The sequence below is a fragment of the Ambystoma mexicanum genome, chromosome 8 (genome assembly GCF_040938575.1).
Source record: "Ambystoma mexicanum isolate Mex_15411 chromosome 8, UKY_AmexF1_1, whole genome shotgun sequence".
Taxonomy (NCBI): domain Eukaryota; kingdom Metazoa; phylum Chordata; class Amphibia; order Caudata; family Ambystomatidae; genus Ambystoma; species Ambystoma mexicanum.
In genome coordinates, this window is record NC_090929.1 from 841342163 (window position 1) to 841360224 (window position 18062).

General features: G+C 45.0%; 1 protein-coding gene across 1 annotated transcript in view; it reads right to left on the reverse strand.

The window, feature by feature from the left end:
- CDH23 (cadherin related 23) overlaps nucleotides 1-18062 on the reverse strand; it is a 3939560-nt gene that overhangs the window by 1920584 nt on the left and 2000914 nt on the right. The window contains exon 13 of the mRNA XM_069610726.1: nucleotides 2370-2528. Coding sequence (XP_069466827.1) covers nucleotides 2370-2528 — 159 coding nt within the window. The remainder of the gene's footprint in view (nucleotides 1-2369; nucleotides 2529-18062) is intronic.

An 18062-nucleotide genomic window follows, 5' to 3' on the forward strand; every position in this document is an offset into this window, starting at 1 on the left:
GACAAGGTAATGTCCTCCACCCTCTTATTGATGCAGATTGCCAAAGAGACAAGGTAATGTCCTCCACCCTCTTATTGGTGCGGTTTGCCAAAGAGACAAGGTAATGTCCTCCACCCTCCTATTGGTGCGGATTGCCAAAGAGACAAGGTAATGTCCTCCACCCTCTTATTGATGCAGATTGCCAAAGAGACAAGGTAATGTCCTCCACCCTCTTATTGGTGCGGTTTGCCAAAGAGACAAGGTAATGTCCTCCACCCTCCTGTTGGTGCGGATTGCTAAAGAGACAAGGTAATGTCCTCCACCCTCTTGTTGGTGTGGATTGCTAAAGAGACAAGGTAATGTCCTCCACCCTCTTTTTGGTGCGGATTGCTAAAGAGACAAGGTAATGTCCTCCACCCTCCTATTGGTGCAGATTTCTAAAGAGACAAGGTAATGTCCTCCACCCTCCTATTGGTGCGGATTGCTAAAGAGACAAGGTAATGTCCTCCACCCTCTAGTTGGTGGGGTTTGCTAAAGAGACAAGGTAATGTCCTCCACCCTCCAATTGGTGCGGATTGCTAAAGAGACAAGGTAAGGTCCTCCACCCTCTTATTGGTGTAGATTGCTAAAGAGACAAGGTAATGTCCTCCACCCTCTTATTGGTGCGGATTGCTAAAGAGACAAGGTAATGTCCTCCACCCTCTAGTTGGTGCGGTTTGCCAAAGAGACAAGGTAATGTCCTCCACCCTCTTATTGGTGCGGTTTGCTGAAGAGACAAGGTAATGTCCTCCACCCTCCTATTGGTGCGGATTGCTAAAGAGACAAGGTAATGTCCTCCACCCTCCTATTGGTGCAGATTGCTAAAGAGACAAGGTAATGTCCTCCACCCTCTTATTGGTGCGGATTGCTAAAGAGACAAGGTAATGTCCTCCACCCTCTAGTTGGTGCGGTTTGCCAAAGAGACAAGGTAATGTCCTCCACCCTCCTATTGGTGTAGATTGCTAAAGAGACAAGGTAATGTCCTCCACCCTCTAGTTGGTGGGGTTTGCTAAAGAGACAAGGTAATGTCCTCCACCCTCCAATTGGTGCGGATTGCTAAAGAGACAAGGTAATGTCCTCCACCCTCTTATTGGTGTAGATTGCTAAAGAGACAAGGTAATGTCCTCCACCCTCCTATTGGTGCGGATTGCTAAAGAGACAAGGTAATGTCCTCCACCCTCTTATTGGTGCGGATTGCTAAAGTGACAAGGTAATGTCCTCCACCCTTTTATTGGTGCGGATTGCTAAAGAGACACGGGAATGTCCTCCACCCTCTTATTGGTGCAGATTGCTAAAGAGACAAGGTAATGTCCGCCACCCTCCTATTGGTGCGGATTGCTAAAGAGACACAGTAATGTCCTCTTCATTATGTCTTAACACTTGAATGCGCATCACTGTCTCTATATACCACAGACATCTGCAAACACTTCAGATGTGTTGGACCACGATTCCCATGATCCCCCGCAAATGACAATGCTGGCTAGGGCTGCTGGGAGCTGTAGTCCAAAACATAATGAAAATCTAAGGTTGCAGATACATTATGAGCAACACACTTACGACGAGACGCCAGTATCAAAGATGCTTCATGGTGAATGAAAAGGGAAAAATCATGCCATAATGTATGTGACACATATATACTCTCATATACATTGGAAATTGAGATTCTTCGACTCTTGCAATGAATTGGGGCTATTCAGAAAGACTTGCACTGTAGTAAAATTAAGAGATGCCCGTTTACTTATCACACTTGCACCCACTACATCATAGCTGCTGTGCTAAACCTAAAACTGCAGCATCTCAGAAATGCGCTAGAGCAAATGTGTGCAAACCACTTTCGAACGTGGGTGGAGTGCAAGGGGTTGGGGCAAATGTGAGTTGCTTGCGGGCATCTGCCTATTTGCTCCAGTGGACATCTTGGTCAATGAGGTCCAAAGTATGTATTCTTTTTTCGGGCATACTCGTAGTTTCATACTATCATACCACAGGTCTCAACAATTACTTAAATTGACACACACATGTATGTGTACATGCTATACAGTGTTATATGTTCTATTCGGGTGCTTGTTTAAACCCACACAACCTGTTGGAATCAGAAAGGCATGGAAAGTTCATCCCAGCCCAGCCCGAATTCATTCTCGAGAATGCATAGAGTTACGTGGATACTCAGTAACAGGCCCATCACTAGCCTACATGTGTACCATCTCATTTCTCAGACCTTGCCTTCTCCCTACATTCTATCAGCGCCTACATACCAATCCCAGACAATGTGACTGTCATCCACGACAGGAAGAACTCTAAACCTGCACTGTAGCGTTGAGACCAGACAAGGGGGCGAGAGCAGCGGTACTCACAGAGACCCGGAGCACGGTGGTCCCCACGGTGGCGTTCTCGAACAGGCTGACGTTGTAGAGCAGCTGGCTGAAGATGGGGCGGTTGTCGTTTTCGTTGATCAGGTTAATCTTCACCTGGGCCAGGCCCACGTGGTCCTGGACGCTTTCATTTGCAAAAAGCTGGGGAGGGAAGAGAGAGCAGAGTGAGTAACTTGAAGTGGAAGCAATCTCCCTCTTGCTTGCCTCAAGGCGCCTGCACATCACACAGCCAGAGGTGCTACTTCGATGTGACAAATGGTGCTGGCTTTTGTTCTCGTGACCTGTGCATTTTCCATATATTTAAAACTATACGGATTGCGCCATTTTGAGTTGGGACATAATAGATATGTGCAACGTGGCATGCTTTCACTTGAATGTGTTTATTTTGGAATGTCCAAGTGCCATAAAACACACCGTCACAATTCATAAAAATCGTGCCCCTCCGAATCTCCCTGCCTCCTCTTCCACTATAGCGCTTTGAAGAAACTTCAGGTCACTATTAGCTGCGATCAGAGGAGCCTAGCCCACTTAACCTTGCTTGGCGTCGCCTCCATATTTGTTAATGAGTCGCACAAAATGGGCCATCAAGCAATTTCTTTCCTGTCCCATCACCTGACCATCCTTCCAAGAGGACAGACATTCGTCTCAATTCCTTCTCTTTCTGAGTCGGATATACAAAGCGTTTTTCAATGGCATTTTTCCCATCGAAAAACTATTTTGTAAATCAGGACCACGGTTTCATTAAAAGGAAAATGGGCCGGCGAACAGATCCAGCCTAATGTAACCGTTCATTTAATATAGAGAAGCCTGGGTTGCAACCCAACGACTGAAGGCTCAAGTTGCAGCAATTGAACAGGGAACAGAACCCACAGCATATGTAGCGCCAAGTTCGCATACAATTGGACACTTGAATAAAAGTGCAGAAGAGGCGCTTTTTCAAATCCTAATCTGAAAAATTGAACTGCGCATTTGATGGGGCCAGTGACCAAGTACAAATGATACACGGAAGCCCAATGAATGTAAGAGTGTAGGCGTGGGCTGCGATCACCCACTTGGGGGCTGGAAGCACACTTCTGCATGGTAATGGCCTGGCATGCTTAATTGTAAAACACATGTTTACTCCTGGCAAAAGGGCAGAAATGCATGTTCATGCTGCAGCTGCTGTTGGGGTTGTAAAAAATGCAAAGAAGGGCCAGAAACGCCCTTTCATCCCATTGTGCATTGCCCTGGGCCTGTTCTGAAGTGGAGCAGGGGAACGCATGGCTGCCTTTTAAAAGCACATTCTATTTCTGAATATGGGATTTGCTTTCTCTCTTGTATTTTCTATTTCTGTTCCTATCATCCTTTCTATTTATTCGTACATGTAAAGCATGGCATTCACCTTGCAGCGTATTGGCTCTCAATGATATTGATGAATAATCCGATGTCTTATTGTCTCTAAAGGGTGACACAGCCATGTATTCATAGGCTCTAAAGCTGAAGTAAGTCAGATGGTGGCCTAATAGGTAGAGGAAATTAGATTCATAGGCTGGGTGACGGGTAGCAGAAGTTAGCCACTCCACCCTCAGAAAGAAGTAGAAGGCCTTACTCTTCAAAGGACATCTCTCCAACTGCTGATCGCTCCACTCCACCTTATTTCTCCCCCACCAGAGATCCCCCTACCCATCCCCACCACTTCTTCCACTCCTGTGCCTACCTGGAACCCACAGGGTGCAAGCCCCATGTGCAGCACTCTCGTACTTCCTAGATAGGTACACCCTTTATAAATTCAATACATACCTACATACCATACATTCAGCCTCATCCCTCGGGTTCTATGTGATATGGTCGCTGCAAAAATACTGCGGCAAAAATGACTGATTTAAAAAAAATGTCGCACTTTATATGCGGGGGGAGAGCCCTGCATGCACCCCCTGCTCCCCATACAATAAATAATTACTCTAACCAACCCCCCACATATATTTACGAGAAAAATAGAATAACAGTGCCCAGATGCCCTAGGGTTAGGCGCGCTTTACAAATGCCCAAATAAATAAATAAATAAATAAATAAATAAATAAATAAATAAATAAATAAAGTGATTTTTCATGACAACCATATCACTGGATACAATCCCTCGTTGGTTGAACTACATACTCCACAAGAAGGAATAAACCATTTAAGTTTAATTGTGAAAAAGTAGGCTTAAATCCGTGGAAGGCCTCAAGGCCCACGCATAATGCTTCATGCTGAATTCTACAGTTCACCCCCAGCCAGCCAAGGTGGCTGGAGAAAGGATTTATGTGACCAGGTGGACCCAGTTTGTTAGGAAGGTGAGCGGCCATTGATTGCACTCACTGGAGCTTTTGCAGGATGCCTTTCAAAAGCCAACATGCACTGTGTTGCAGTAATCCAGGCCGGATGATGAGGAGCTATTTAGAAAGAGTACAGCCTGCTCTCAGCCACAAAAGGCAAAGGAGGTATACCCCGCAGGAGGTTTCACTTTTACCTTTATGATTGGGTTCACAGCTGGAAGAGTGTGGGGCTGAGTAGGCAATTCAGTCACTACTCATCCCTGTACTCCTGCATATCATTAGTCATGTCTTCACACCTGCCACGTCAGAATAGCATGTAAAGATTACATGAGTATCCTTGCAAACTCAGACTGGGGTCTCCCTCTCATTGCCGCCTATGCACATGTGATCAGGAAGGGCACCAGTGGGAAAGTCACAAGAGAGTTTACACGCTGCAGCTCAGTTCACACACAGCCACATCACAAAGAGGGCACGGTAAACTGGTCTCCTTGGGCTCATCTGTAGTAGCACAGGCAGAGTGTACAAGCAAACCCACCAGAGGTAGTTGGGTGGCAGAAATGAACAGGCAGCATTATAATATAGGGCAGTGAATATTTAAAGACCAAGGTCTAAGCCGAACACTCATAAGAGCATTTCCCATCTACTAACTAGGTAGCTCCATTGATTAAAATGAGCAAAAGGGAAAACATGATAAGAAATCGTCTTTACTGTGACCACTCCCACGGAGGAACGCGTGTGTCTGTGTGTGTGTTTCTGAGTGTGTGTGTGTGTGTTACTGATTGTGTATGTCTTGTGGGGACAAGGCAAGCGCTGCATGTTATGGTATCCTTGCACTTTCCTTGTGCTCCTTTTCTTTTCACTATCAATATCTGTGCAATGTGCACAGGGTACTTGTTCAGAGCCAGACACGGGGAAAGGCCAGGCAGGGCAGTCTGCCTCATGTGCGCCTCAATTGGAGTGCATCAGCTACAAAGAGGATGCAGGAGAAGAGGGCATGCTGGGGACCATAACTACACATACATCTACCAGACCCGATCAATGGGAGCCCTCCTGTTCTGCAGCAGTGTTCACACGCTGATGCTCATTTTCCAAACCCTGCAGATTGGTAACAATTCTGGTAAAAATGGTGGTACAGTACACTTTTACAACAATTTTAACTGAACTGCAAGATGTATCTCAATTTGGCAGGAGGAGTTCGAAGGTAGGCCACACTTTAGATGACCACCTGCTATTCTCGCTCTGCTTCACATATGTGGCTGCATTAGGACCAGCATGTATTTTCCTGCTCTTGGTAATGCAATAAAATCTTATAGAATCCACCTGAAATTACCAGCTGTTAAAAGCAGGAATCCATAGGAATCCATTGTAAATGCCTCCAGCAGTTGTTAGTTGAGTTAGGCATTTGTTTTTTTTCCACACACGTAGTGGAACATGGAAGAGTAAGTGTCATTTCACTTACGGTTTACGCTTCACTTTTCCACTACATGGTGGAAAATGTGAAATTGCACAGTAGAGACCTTTTGCAATTAACTATGAAAGGAATTGATCCCTGCGGAAGGTTGTTTCAGCGACTAATAGCAGACATTATCGGCCTCATCACGAGTTTGGCGGTAACCCTTAGATCCGGTGGTAGCGCAGTTACTGCTGGATTTAAGGGTCCGCCAAATCAGGGCTTCAGCGGATTTCTCCCCTCTGCTCTGAGCTGGGGGGAAATCCGCCGAGAATTCGCGCTCATACCTGTGGCGGGAAATTCGCCGGCGGTATGAGCATGAAATTTCCCCATTGAGCCCAATGGGGAATGGGGCATTCCCGAATGGGCTCAATGGGGAATGGGGATTTCCAAACCTACCAAACCCGTGATCCGGCGCTAATAGCACCGGTGGGTTTGGCGGTAGGGCAGATAGCGCCAGTGCTATTAGCGCCAGTGTTACCGCCCAACTCGTGATGAGGCCCTATGTCAGGTGCAGGAGATATCCTCTTTTGATGACAATATTATCTAGCTTTTCGATGAAAGGTGCCATTTTTAAATACTCTGGGCCAGATTCTCAAAACGTTACTTGGCGCAAGTGATAAGATGGGCTAGTACATCTTTTCACTTACCCCCAAATCAGTGTGCAGTACAATCCACAAACACAAACTGAATATCTATATCATAGATGTATGCACAAATTCAGATTCCCTTTGTCATCCCCTTTTGCACATTTGTGTAAATAAGGGGTGTTTCTGTGCATTTCAATGTGCATCCAAAATCCACAAACTGTATTCAGCCCAAGGTTAGCATAATAGAAGGAGACACAGACAGCAGAGTCAATGTAACGAAAATACTTGTATTAGATAAAATGTCAGGATGGTTGAAGGTCTAACTTGCCTTATGCTAAAGTGGGATTTCCCTACCTAACGAAACTAAGGATGGTCTGTGTCAGTAAATTCAACTTAAAAGTCTGTCTGTGTCCAAAACCTATGTTAGCCCTCACAATTAACATCAAAACAATGTGTAGGGATGTCAACCATAAATTAAACAGGGCTCCAAAAGAAAAGTTCTGATCTATTTCCAGCTCAAGCTTAGTCTGCAGCTTCTTCTCCTTAAATATCAAAACGTTCATCTCAATGGTCAAGTTACCTTGTCTTGGATTTAGGGTTATGCCAGTTCCATAACTTTTCAAATGTCAGGTTATCCTTCACCAAGTCAAATACAGTTTCTTGGCAGCAAGTCTCAGGTTTCTCTTCCCCAAGTTCAATGTGAAAAGATGTCACAAAAAGAAGTATATTAAAGTTTTGTCTTAGAGTTCAGTTCCAACAATTCTTCACAGCTTAGGGTGTCATTCCCCAAGCCTTAAATGCATCAATAGTAGTCTTCCTCTTGACACAATAGTAGATTTCCTTATAAGGATATAGGGGTTCTCTGATTTTGGCGCAGTTGTCAGACCACACCGTCCACCCATTAAAGGTCACGCAACCAGGAGACTTGTGTTCTCTTTGTAGCAGGTCAATTAGGGGTTCTCTGGTCTTGGTGCAGTTGTTGGACCACCCAATCCACCCATTACAGGTCACACAACCTGGAATCTTGAGTTCCCTCTGAGCAGTACAAATATTCAATAAACAAGTGGTTTCTCAAAGGCAGCTTCAATGACAAACAGCTTCTCAGACTTGATTTCAACTCTGCAGTTAGAATACTTCATTCACTTTTAGTTTCATACTTTCTTTCAGTACATGATTAAACATCGGCTTAATATTGGCTGGTTTGCTTTTCCATTCAGTTTGTTAAACAAGATTAGCAGATTTGCTGGTTTCATTTAATTCGGTATTCAATATTAGCAGTTTGATGTTTTCTTTCAGTTTGGTATTCAATATTAGCATTGTTGCTATTTTCATTCAATTCAGTATTCAATTTGAACTGTTTTGCTGTTTTCATTCAGTTCGGTATTCAATATTAACAGCTTTGTTGGTTTCATTCAATTCAGTATTCAATATTAGCAGTTTATGCTTTTTCACGAGATTCGCCTTTTGCTCCTTCATTTAACTTAATTGTTCCACTTATAATGCCCGTATGTATTCCCTCACCGCTGTTTGCAACCTTTGTAGCCCATACGGAGCGCTCCAGTCTCTGGGTAACGTCCCCAGCACTCACCGCTTGTAAGCATCTTCCTGCTGAGGTTCTCTATGGCCACAGCTTCTGCGAGAGCCACTCGCGTAGGGACATGAGTTTGGTCAGTGTTGGTGAGCTCAGCCCCTCTGCCAGGCGGGGTACTGCATTCTTGGCATTTGTGCTTCACCGCAGCTCCGTTTGCTCCCACTTCGTATGGGAGGCTTCTTTCTTCATAAGGAGGCTCCCCTTAGTTTGGGGATGTCAGCGGCCGTCTCATTTTGGGTTCTACGATGGCTGCCTCCGGATTCCCTGATTTTCACAATAATCTCCATCCAAGTTCCACAAGTCTCTCTCTGTTAGTCCGGCATGTCTTTGCCTTTTATACATCTGTGGTCCTTCAATGGGCTGCAGGTGTATTCCATCAGTCAATGGGCTGCAGGTGTATTCCATCAGTCAATTTTGCATGACTCTGATTAAGAGGCCATGCCTGACCTTCATGCCTTTCATGCATGTTCTTGGTCCAAGTCCTAAGTGGTTAATGTGAATGGTGTTCAAACTCTTGCTTGCATCTTCCTTGTCTCAATACCAGAGTGGGAAGAGTGTGTGTTCATTACTCTTAGCTCTCTCTTCCTCGTCTCAGTGAAAGAGTGGGGAGAGTGTGTGGTGACTACTCTTAGCTGTCTCTTCCTCATTTCAATACCCGAGTGGAAGAGTATGTCTCAAGTGAGGAAAGAAGTGCAGTTGACCTACAATAACCCATGAAGTTTGGGGAGTGCTAGATTGGTTGACATTAGTATAAGCGGGGATACCATGTTTCCCTCCGCCCAGGTGATCTTTTCTACCCCCAGGGTCAAGATCCAAAAGTGGTGGCCTTTCCCTGGCCACCTGCTTAGAGGATCCGAGGGGAGTAGGAGTGAGAATACCCTCAGGTATATAACAGCTCTTTGAAAGGCTCAGGCAATTATCATATTCTCCTGTACCTGATCATTACAGTTGCAGGAGGATACAAAAGTTATGAAAGGGTCATTAGTGACCCTGTTTATATTTTTTTAAATGTGACAGCAGCGGTTTGCACCACTGCTATCAAACTTGCATTTCTTTCCCTGAAATCCACTCCCAGCAACCACGTGGATGATGAGAGCCTGTCCTATATTAGGGCCAGTAGACAAATGTATCCAAAGGAGCTTGACACTGCATCTTTTGTACTGCGCAGATGACATTTGAGAATAAGGGGACCTGCACATTTCTCCAAAAAGTACAAATACAAAAGGAGCATCCTCTGCACTTTGTTTTTATTTGTGCTTCTTTTTGAGAATCTGGCCTCCAGATTCTTACTGGGGAATCCCTTTTTTATTTGCGTAAGCCATATTTGAGCCTGGGATGGAATGGTTGCAGCATCTCTCTGTCTCTTCTTACTTGGGTTTTTCACAACCCTGGGTACACCACTGATTGTGACCAAATGACCCACGGCCCAACATGATGACTGGCGCTGGTGGTGGTGTATCAATGCAGAATCTCCCACCCTAGAAAATGGCTCCATGACTTCTCTGTACTTCCAGATTTCCACCTCACAGAGATACTTTAATTGAACTTGAATCCTGATTTTCGCCTCACATTATGAGGGCTGAGGCTCACAGCTATTAGGACTCCATCAAAGGGCTTGGCCCTTCAATTCAGAGAGCTGAATATTCTCAGACCTTCAAAGTATAGCAGGACCCTCCATTGTGCCTCAGTGTGGTAAGAGGTTGCCAACGAGGCCAGGTAGACAACTCTGGGGTAACTATGACTCTCTGGATTTCCTAAAGTGACATCTATAGAGGCCTTTGCAGACAATATACAATATTGAGTCTTTTATTTGTTTCTTGATGTGGGTACTTTTTGACTATCAGTGATGTAAAACCAACAGTACATTTCACAAAGAGCAAAGACCACCTATAACACTTTGCTAATGCCATGTTATCACACAGTAAGTGGTGGCCCCCTCAGCTGTCCACGCTTGTCTTCTGGCTGGACTAAAAAGCTTGAGCAGGTCAAATGCTGAATGCCAGCCAGTAGCATCCTCTTTTTTATGCCAAATGCTAACCTCACTTGTTGTGGCAATGCTTACCCTGTGGCCTATTATAACCACAAGAAACAAGTCAAAAGATTCCAAACCATTCCGACAGGAGTCACGGAATGCCTTTCATGTGAATAAGTATGTATGTATTTATTTAGGATCTTTGTAAATCCATAACATCACCAGATGAACCTTTCAGAGTGCTTTGAGGGCGAGGAATGCATCATTTTCTGCCACATGGAGGATTGCATATTGACCAGTGGAGGTGCATATTAGTAGCTCATGCTCGATGAGGCGCATGTTCTTCTCAGAAATGTCCAGCACAGAGGTGACGTAGCTGAGAACAAGGTTGAAGCGTTTGGTCATTGCAACTGATAACCATAACCAAAGCATCAGAGGAAGAGATGAATCAACATGTCTCTGCGCATTCCCAGGAAGGTTGGAGTCTCTTTTAGGCCTGAGATGGAGCACAACTGCAGAGAGCTCCAGGGGCTGGAGTCTTGACAATGGCAGGATCTCTCCCTGTACCTTTTCTACCCCTAGAGATTGGGTCACAGTTCTTTCCCTGAACCATATTGAGCTAAGAATGCAGTTGACTAAGGGGGCTGCCCTTAGGAGTCTGGTTGGCAGAGATTTAAGTATATGTCAAAAACTGGCCCTCGTTGGAACAACATTGGCTCACAGAGCCTCTAGAATAAAATTGCAGGTCCTTCAGAAAAAACATAACAAAGCACAGACATAAGTGGTAAAAGGAAAGCAGTAGCAAGGTTTTCCTCTGCTTGCCTGAGACTTTTAAAATTGGATTCAACTATAGGCAATTCTTGATTTGCCCAACTTTCAAGGCAGGGACATTTTTAAAAATATTTTTCGTGTTTTATACAGCGCTGCATTGCAACAGGACGCTTCAAAGTGCAGTATGTTTAAGTGGAGGGAGCATAAATGTAGGTGTATGTTATCTATGCTCTACCAAGTAAAGGTCTGGGTCAGGAAGATTCAACTTAGTTCTTGACAGAAAGGCCAACATCCAGGAGCGAAGCTTATTGGTCCCATCACGTGGTCTTCCGACCATCAATCATCATGCAGCCATCAGGATTGTAGCTGAAGACTGCAACGCCATCTTCCTGGTCCACGAGCTGGGCTATGAACCACGAGCCACCATGTTGAAACAGGGTTCATGAAGGCAAGGCTAAAGCCACAGTTTAGATGTGGCCTCTGGTGGGCACAGTCTCACCCTCTTTCTCTTGTTCAAGGGTTCCCCTTTAGGACTTCTCCTCTCTCACTGGCTTGTGTGTTTGCTGCCTCCCACTCCTCCTGTGACTCCATCCTCTGCTTCCCGTGATTCAACTCAGTGCCTTCCATCTTGCATGGCCTCTCTAACTCAATCCAACAGCATCTCTCTTTGTCTAATTCAAATGCTCGCTACCTCTCGTCTGGGTTCTTCAGATGGGTGTGTCATCTCTTCGGTCCTGCTGAGCTGCACCTCCACCCACATAGTTGTTTCTTATATTACCAAAAGTAAATGGTTCATAACAACCTAGACAATGTTAAATATTCAGCTCGTTGTGAGCTACTAGAAAAACAATTCTTCAAATAACACGGTACAGAATAGGCATGAGGATAGGGACAGATACATTAATTCAGATGGGGGCATTGCTTTTTTGTTGCTGAAGTGCAAGTGATCATATATCTGAGTAGGCATGCTAATTTGTTTTGTACATTTCCTGATGATTTTCATTAAGACTGGTGACATTTTCTATGCTTTCCTGCGTAGTTAGTGAAGACATGTATGTTCTCCCTCAACTGACCCTCCACACTGAACTTGTTGGTTGACTCCATGACCTTCAATCTAGATTCCGGGGCATCCAGAGGCACGTAAACTGCCCTGCTCACAAATGCTGACTCTAACTCTCCTGTTCTCATTCTCCTTGATCTCTCTTCTGCCATTGACATGGTCAATCATTCTATCCTCATAAAACGACTCTGTGATACCCTCAGCATCACAGAACATGCACTTGATAGGCTGACATCCTTCCTCACTAACCATCCTTCCAGATGGAATTGGCCCCTTTTTACTCCACTCCCACAATCTCTACCTGCAGCGTTCCCCAGGGCTCTATCCTATCACCTTGGCTCTTCAATATCTATCTCACCACTCTTGCTCACCTGATCTACTCCTCTTCTCCTCATTTCCAGTGCTATGCTGATGACATGCAGCTTTCCTTCAAACTTCCCTCTACCACCTCCTCTTCCTCCTCTCTCATCCCTGAATGTATGACTGCCATCCAGGCATGGTGTGTGGCTAACAATCTCTGCCTCAATGCCAGCAAGACAGAGATCCTTCTCATCGGGATACCTGTGCCCTGTTTCCTCCAACCCTCTGGCCGTCCTTCCTTGCCCCTCTACCTTCTCAATTCTGTGAGGCCAAAAACCTTAGGGTCATCTTTGACTCTTTTCTCTCCTTCTCCCCTCACATCTTGGACCTTGAAAAGAATGCCCAATTGCAGCTTAACCTCCTTAGAGGAATTCTCCCTTTCCTCACCTACCCCCAGAAGCTCAATGTCTCCAGAGCTCTGGTCCTCTCTAGGCTGGATACTACAACAGACGCTTGCTCAATCTCCCCCTTTCCTCCCTAAGCCCCCTTCAGCTAATCCAGAATAGGGCTACAATATCTATCCTTGGCCTCAAGCCCAGGTATTGTAACTCTCCAGCCCTAAAATCTCCCCACTGGCTCCCTGTGACAGCGGGATGAAATTCAAGGCCCTCTGCATCATCCACAAGGCTTTCTGGGGCCTGGGGCCACATTATCTCCAACTTTCCCTTCCTAAATACTCTCCTGCTATAGCCCTCCACTCCTCCAATTCCAACGCTCTACTGGTCAAACGCTACTTCAAACAGAGATTGGTGGGGCAGGTCTCTCTCTTTGGCTGGTGCCTCCCTTTGGAACAGTCTTCCTGCCACTCTCAGACTTGAGCCGGACCTCCTTAAGTTCCAGAAATGTCTGAAAACTCAGCTATTCAATACTTCTTTCCCATCCTCCCTTCCTTGCTAATGACCCCAATGCCACTGAGACTGGTGGCTTGGTTCTCATAATTCACCCAGGATTCTAGGCCCTCTACCCAGTCGACGCCAGCACCCTCCATCCCCACAGCACTGACCCTGCGGGTTCCCTGCCTGCCGGCTGTGCATCCTCCTGGGGTTCATCCACCCTAGAACTTAGCAGGAGGCCTCCTCCCTGGCTCCCCTTGGCACTTCCCTGCCCTGGGCCACCAGCCCTTGTCCGTTCCTTCCCAACACCGCCCCTATTTCCTGCACTTCTCTTCACTGGACTTGCACATCCAAATGGCACAAGGCCTACTAGGACCACAATTGTATTTACGGTTCTTGCCAATGTTATTTACTCCTTTTACTACCTCCCAATTAATAATAAATTATAATAATTGTTAATTTATAATGCATGCACTTAATACCAGGAGTGCTTTCTAAGTGTAGGATCTGGATTCAAACCTGTGTTGCCCTGCTTTGTCTTGTTTCCAAATCAAACCCCTGAGCTATCCTTCCTGTGGCTATTTTGCCTTGCAGCGCTTGTAAACTATATTCAGTTGTAAAAGCGCCTAGTAAATGAAATAATAATAAAAAAAAACATGTATTCTTGGGTTGTAGGAGGTTATCCAATTTTTCAGAATAATATGTTTTTCAAGGATTGAAGGATTTCAAGGACCAAGGATTTTGCAATACAAGTGGATCAGCTTGCTTGCTCTCTTGGGAGATCTGAAAAGTCGATTAGGATGTTTTGCTTAGGAGAAAGGCTTAGTTTTATATTATGACCAACTAAATGAAGCTCCTTTCTCATTCCACAGTTTTTTTTTTTTTACATCTGCCCTTCTTAGAAATTGGTGTCGATTGTCTGCCCCAGTCACACTGTACAGGAGGGCGGAGCATCCTCTGACGGGCCCATAGGTCAGAGCTCACCCTCTAGTACCTGTAAGAGAAGATAGCTGCACCATGTGAGGTATGGGGGTGCAGGATTCACTTACTCCAACACACTTCAATAAGGACAACTCAATAGTTTGGCAAAGGGAAGTCCGTTTAATGACATGCACAAAAAACGGGGAAACAAATGGTAATCATCAATGATGTGATCGCCTGTCTCGCTATAACTCCCAAATTCTTCATTCAGGCAGCAACTTTTATGGGCAAAATTTGTCATCAGTTGACGTGCAAAACTCATAAGTTTGTCATGCAATTCTATTGGTCGGAAAGGTAACTTAAGTATCGGTACTATATCTGTATATGGTAACGGGAGCATGCAGATTGGATAGCTCTTATCGGGTGGGTGTCTATGCCCATCCCACTACATCACTCATGATAGATGTCACTACAACTATGACGCCTTATTGGTTCTACCAGCTATAAGACCCTAGATTATTTGGTCCATTGTGATTGGGTGGGTTACACCCCTAGGCATAAATCTCCACTTTAATTAGCAGCATGCAGAATGGACACCCAAATGCGGAGTGCCCCACGATTCACCCTGCCTCCCTTCCATCAATAAGTACCTTTAGGGCTATGTGTCAATTAGTTGGCTAGCGATGGCCTTGAAACTGTAGTTCTTATCAGGAAAAGTTATGGCATCCTCGGGTTCTGGGTGACATCAAACGTTGGTACTTCTTTCCCTTGGCTGGTCACGTGTCTGTTCACTGTGAATCTGCTTAATTATCCCTCTTATTCGTGTATTTGATTCTTCCATAGCCTTGCCACCTGCATGGGGCCTCCTTATCTCGACCTTCACTGTCTGGTTGCTATGCTCTGAAGTTTCGATTCTTCAGAGTCGCCGCTCTCCTCTCTTCCTGGAGTTGACCTCGAATTCCCAGGCATTGAGCTGCTTCTTACTGAGTTTCGATTCCGCTCTTTCCTTCCGTTTTGGCTGGAGTATGAATCTTGGCCTTGTTAATCCCTTGCAGCCTGGGCTTAATTCTGCTTTTACAAAATGGAGTTGCACTTGTATAGCGTGCTTCATTGAGGTAGATATATACTTGGCGCATGCCGCTCTATTCTTCTACTAAGCATTGCAAGCAGTACCGTTTTTCTTTGCTTCTTGCGTTCCAAGCCTATTTGCATGCATTCAGTTAGTCGCATATTTTCATCTTACTTCATGGTTACGTTTCTGTTTGCTAACATTGTTTCTTCTTATATGTCCATTACATCGTTACTCTTTGTTTTTAGTCCTTGTGTGTCCGTTTTTCGTTTGTTGTTTGTGTTCATTTGTTGTCACCATCTGCCCTCCATTAAGGCTCTCTGGGTCTCTTCAGGGACTGTTTGTAAGTAATCCTCATTTTGAATCAGCTGCTGGTATGATTGTCTCAGTGGGTGCCTTGCAGCCCACAGTTGTCTGGTTATTGGCGCTTCAATAGGTATACATGTCCCTCTGATGGGTACTGGACAGAGCCCCGCTGTGGCACTCTGTTGGTTCATTTGCTTCTTATATGTCACATACTTTGGCAAGTATGCTTCTGGTATTTCGACCTGGGTGGCTGGAGTGCAGGCCATATTTGGGACCTCCTCTACGCACCCCCCTCTGGTCAGTTTATCGACCACATTTTCTTCTTCCTTTAGATTATTCTTGCTTGGTTCTTTCATATACAATTCTTCGTCATCTGGGTTTGTACATGATGGTGTGAACGTGTGCATCTTTGGAATGCATATTTTTATCACTCCTTTCAAACTTCCTGTTGTTTTTACGTGTTCGTCTTTGTTCCAGGTCATTATCTGGCATTGCCCATTTGGGCTACAGTAAATCCATTTCCCTTCATACCTTTTTCGTTTTCTGGGGTATGCAAACTCTGTTCCTTCTGGCACAAATTCGCTGGCTTTCACGAAGTTTTTTATTTCTTCATCTGTTAGGTTTCTGGGCTTCCATCCTGGTTCGACATCGACCATAATTCTCATCCCAATGGCTTTCTTTGCAGTTTTCTGGCATTGTGTTATGATTATCTTGATAACACAAAATCCTAGTAGTATCATTACTAGCAGGGCACCCAGAATTTCGAACATGTCTGCCATCCATTGTGGGACCCATAGAAACAGTGTTCCAAATCAGCTGTCATCATCAACTTCGTCAGTTTCCTTGATCATCTGATTCTGCAGATCTGCCAGCATATTTATGGCTTCTGTTAAGGTTCCATTTTCTTCATCATGTGAAGGTATAAACGTGCAACATGATTCTCTGATTTTTGTGCAAACACCTCCATCCATTGCTGTGATCATGTCAAATACATATCTGTTCTGGAGGATCATCAATCGGATTGCCCTCAGTTCTTCTTTGATTTCGTTGAATCCTTTTATGGTAGTGTGATGGTCTGCAATAACTCCCATCTGATTATCTGCAACCATTTAGCATTCACTCCTATTTGTATGTGCGGCAAGAGCATTGTTATGAATACTGTTGAGGTGAACCTAAACAGCCTGTGCTCGTATGGGATTGCATGGAATGCTTCTTCTGATTTGGCAGAAAAGTAATTTTCTCTTTTCATCTGGGATACCAGTTCCACAGACCTCCTCTTCCTTAGGTGAGCATCTGCTTTTGGGAAACTGTCAATGTTCAGGTCACTTTGCAGGATCACTACTGCAGGAACGTGGACGTTCACTATTGTGCAAATGCCTCCCCAGTTTTTCGGCAGTCTTATGTATGCTTTGGATCCACACGCCCAGTAATGGCCATAATTACTGCGACCCATTGCATCATTCCTGGGGCTTCGAAGATTCATCCGCAGTTTTGATTCTCTCCCATCTTCCTTGTGCCATTGTTTCTGAAGCACAGTTTCGGGTTTTCCAATGGTACTATTTGCAAGGGTCCTCCTCTCTTTTAGACCCATGTCAGCAGCTTTACCAATTTCGGCCATAGTGGTTTGCATAACCTCTGTGAATTCTCTATTGCTTCCTTGCAGGCTCCAAGAACCAGCCACGCTCGGCAGATTACAACTCCATCTTCCCATCCGTTTGGGGAAACCACTGTTCCCCAGATCTGCATTTGGCCTCGGTTTTTCCAAAATTTAGCCTCTTCTGCAGTCTTTCCTTGGACGTTCAGTCTCGGGTTTATTTCCCAATGTATTCCTGATCCTTTCACTTCAGGCTTTTCGTACCTGATCACGTGATTCTTAGTGTGCGCTCTGTTTCTTGTCTTGATATCCTGGACGTAACCGTCTTCATTGGGGTATTCCTTTTCAGTTGCCCATATCAGTGAGGCATCTCTCCCCATAAACTGTCCTCTGGTGCTGCACATTGCTATGTGTGACATACAATGTGCTGTAGGGACATCGATTTCTACGGCCACAAAGATCTTGGATTTTCCCATGCTGTATGGTAGAAGTGCACAGACAAAGCATTCACCTTCAGCTTTCTTCTTCCGACTTCCTTCATGTGTTGGTACCAAATGTTATTTCCTAGATGTGCTGTGCTGTCTAGGTAATCGTTTAGTTCATTGTTGTCTTCATGTGGGTTTCTCTTGATCCTTAGTGCCTTTCTGTAGTTTGCTATAACTATATCTTTAAATGCATCTTTGCTGCTTTTCCATGATAGGGGTCTTTCAATCATGCTTGTCTGAGGGGCAGGCTTCATTTCCTGTATCGTTGTTGTGGGAGAAGGTTTTGTGATTCTCTTCCTCTCCCCTTGTATTCTCTCGTAGAGCTCCTTTAACCACCACCTGTGTACTGTCTGTCCAACGTAAGGCCACATCGTGGGCC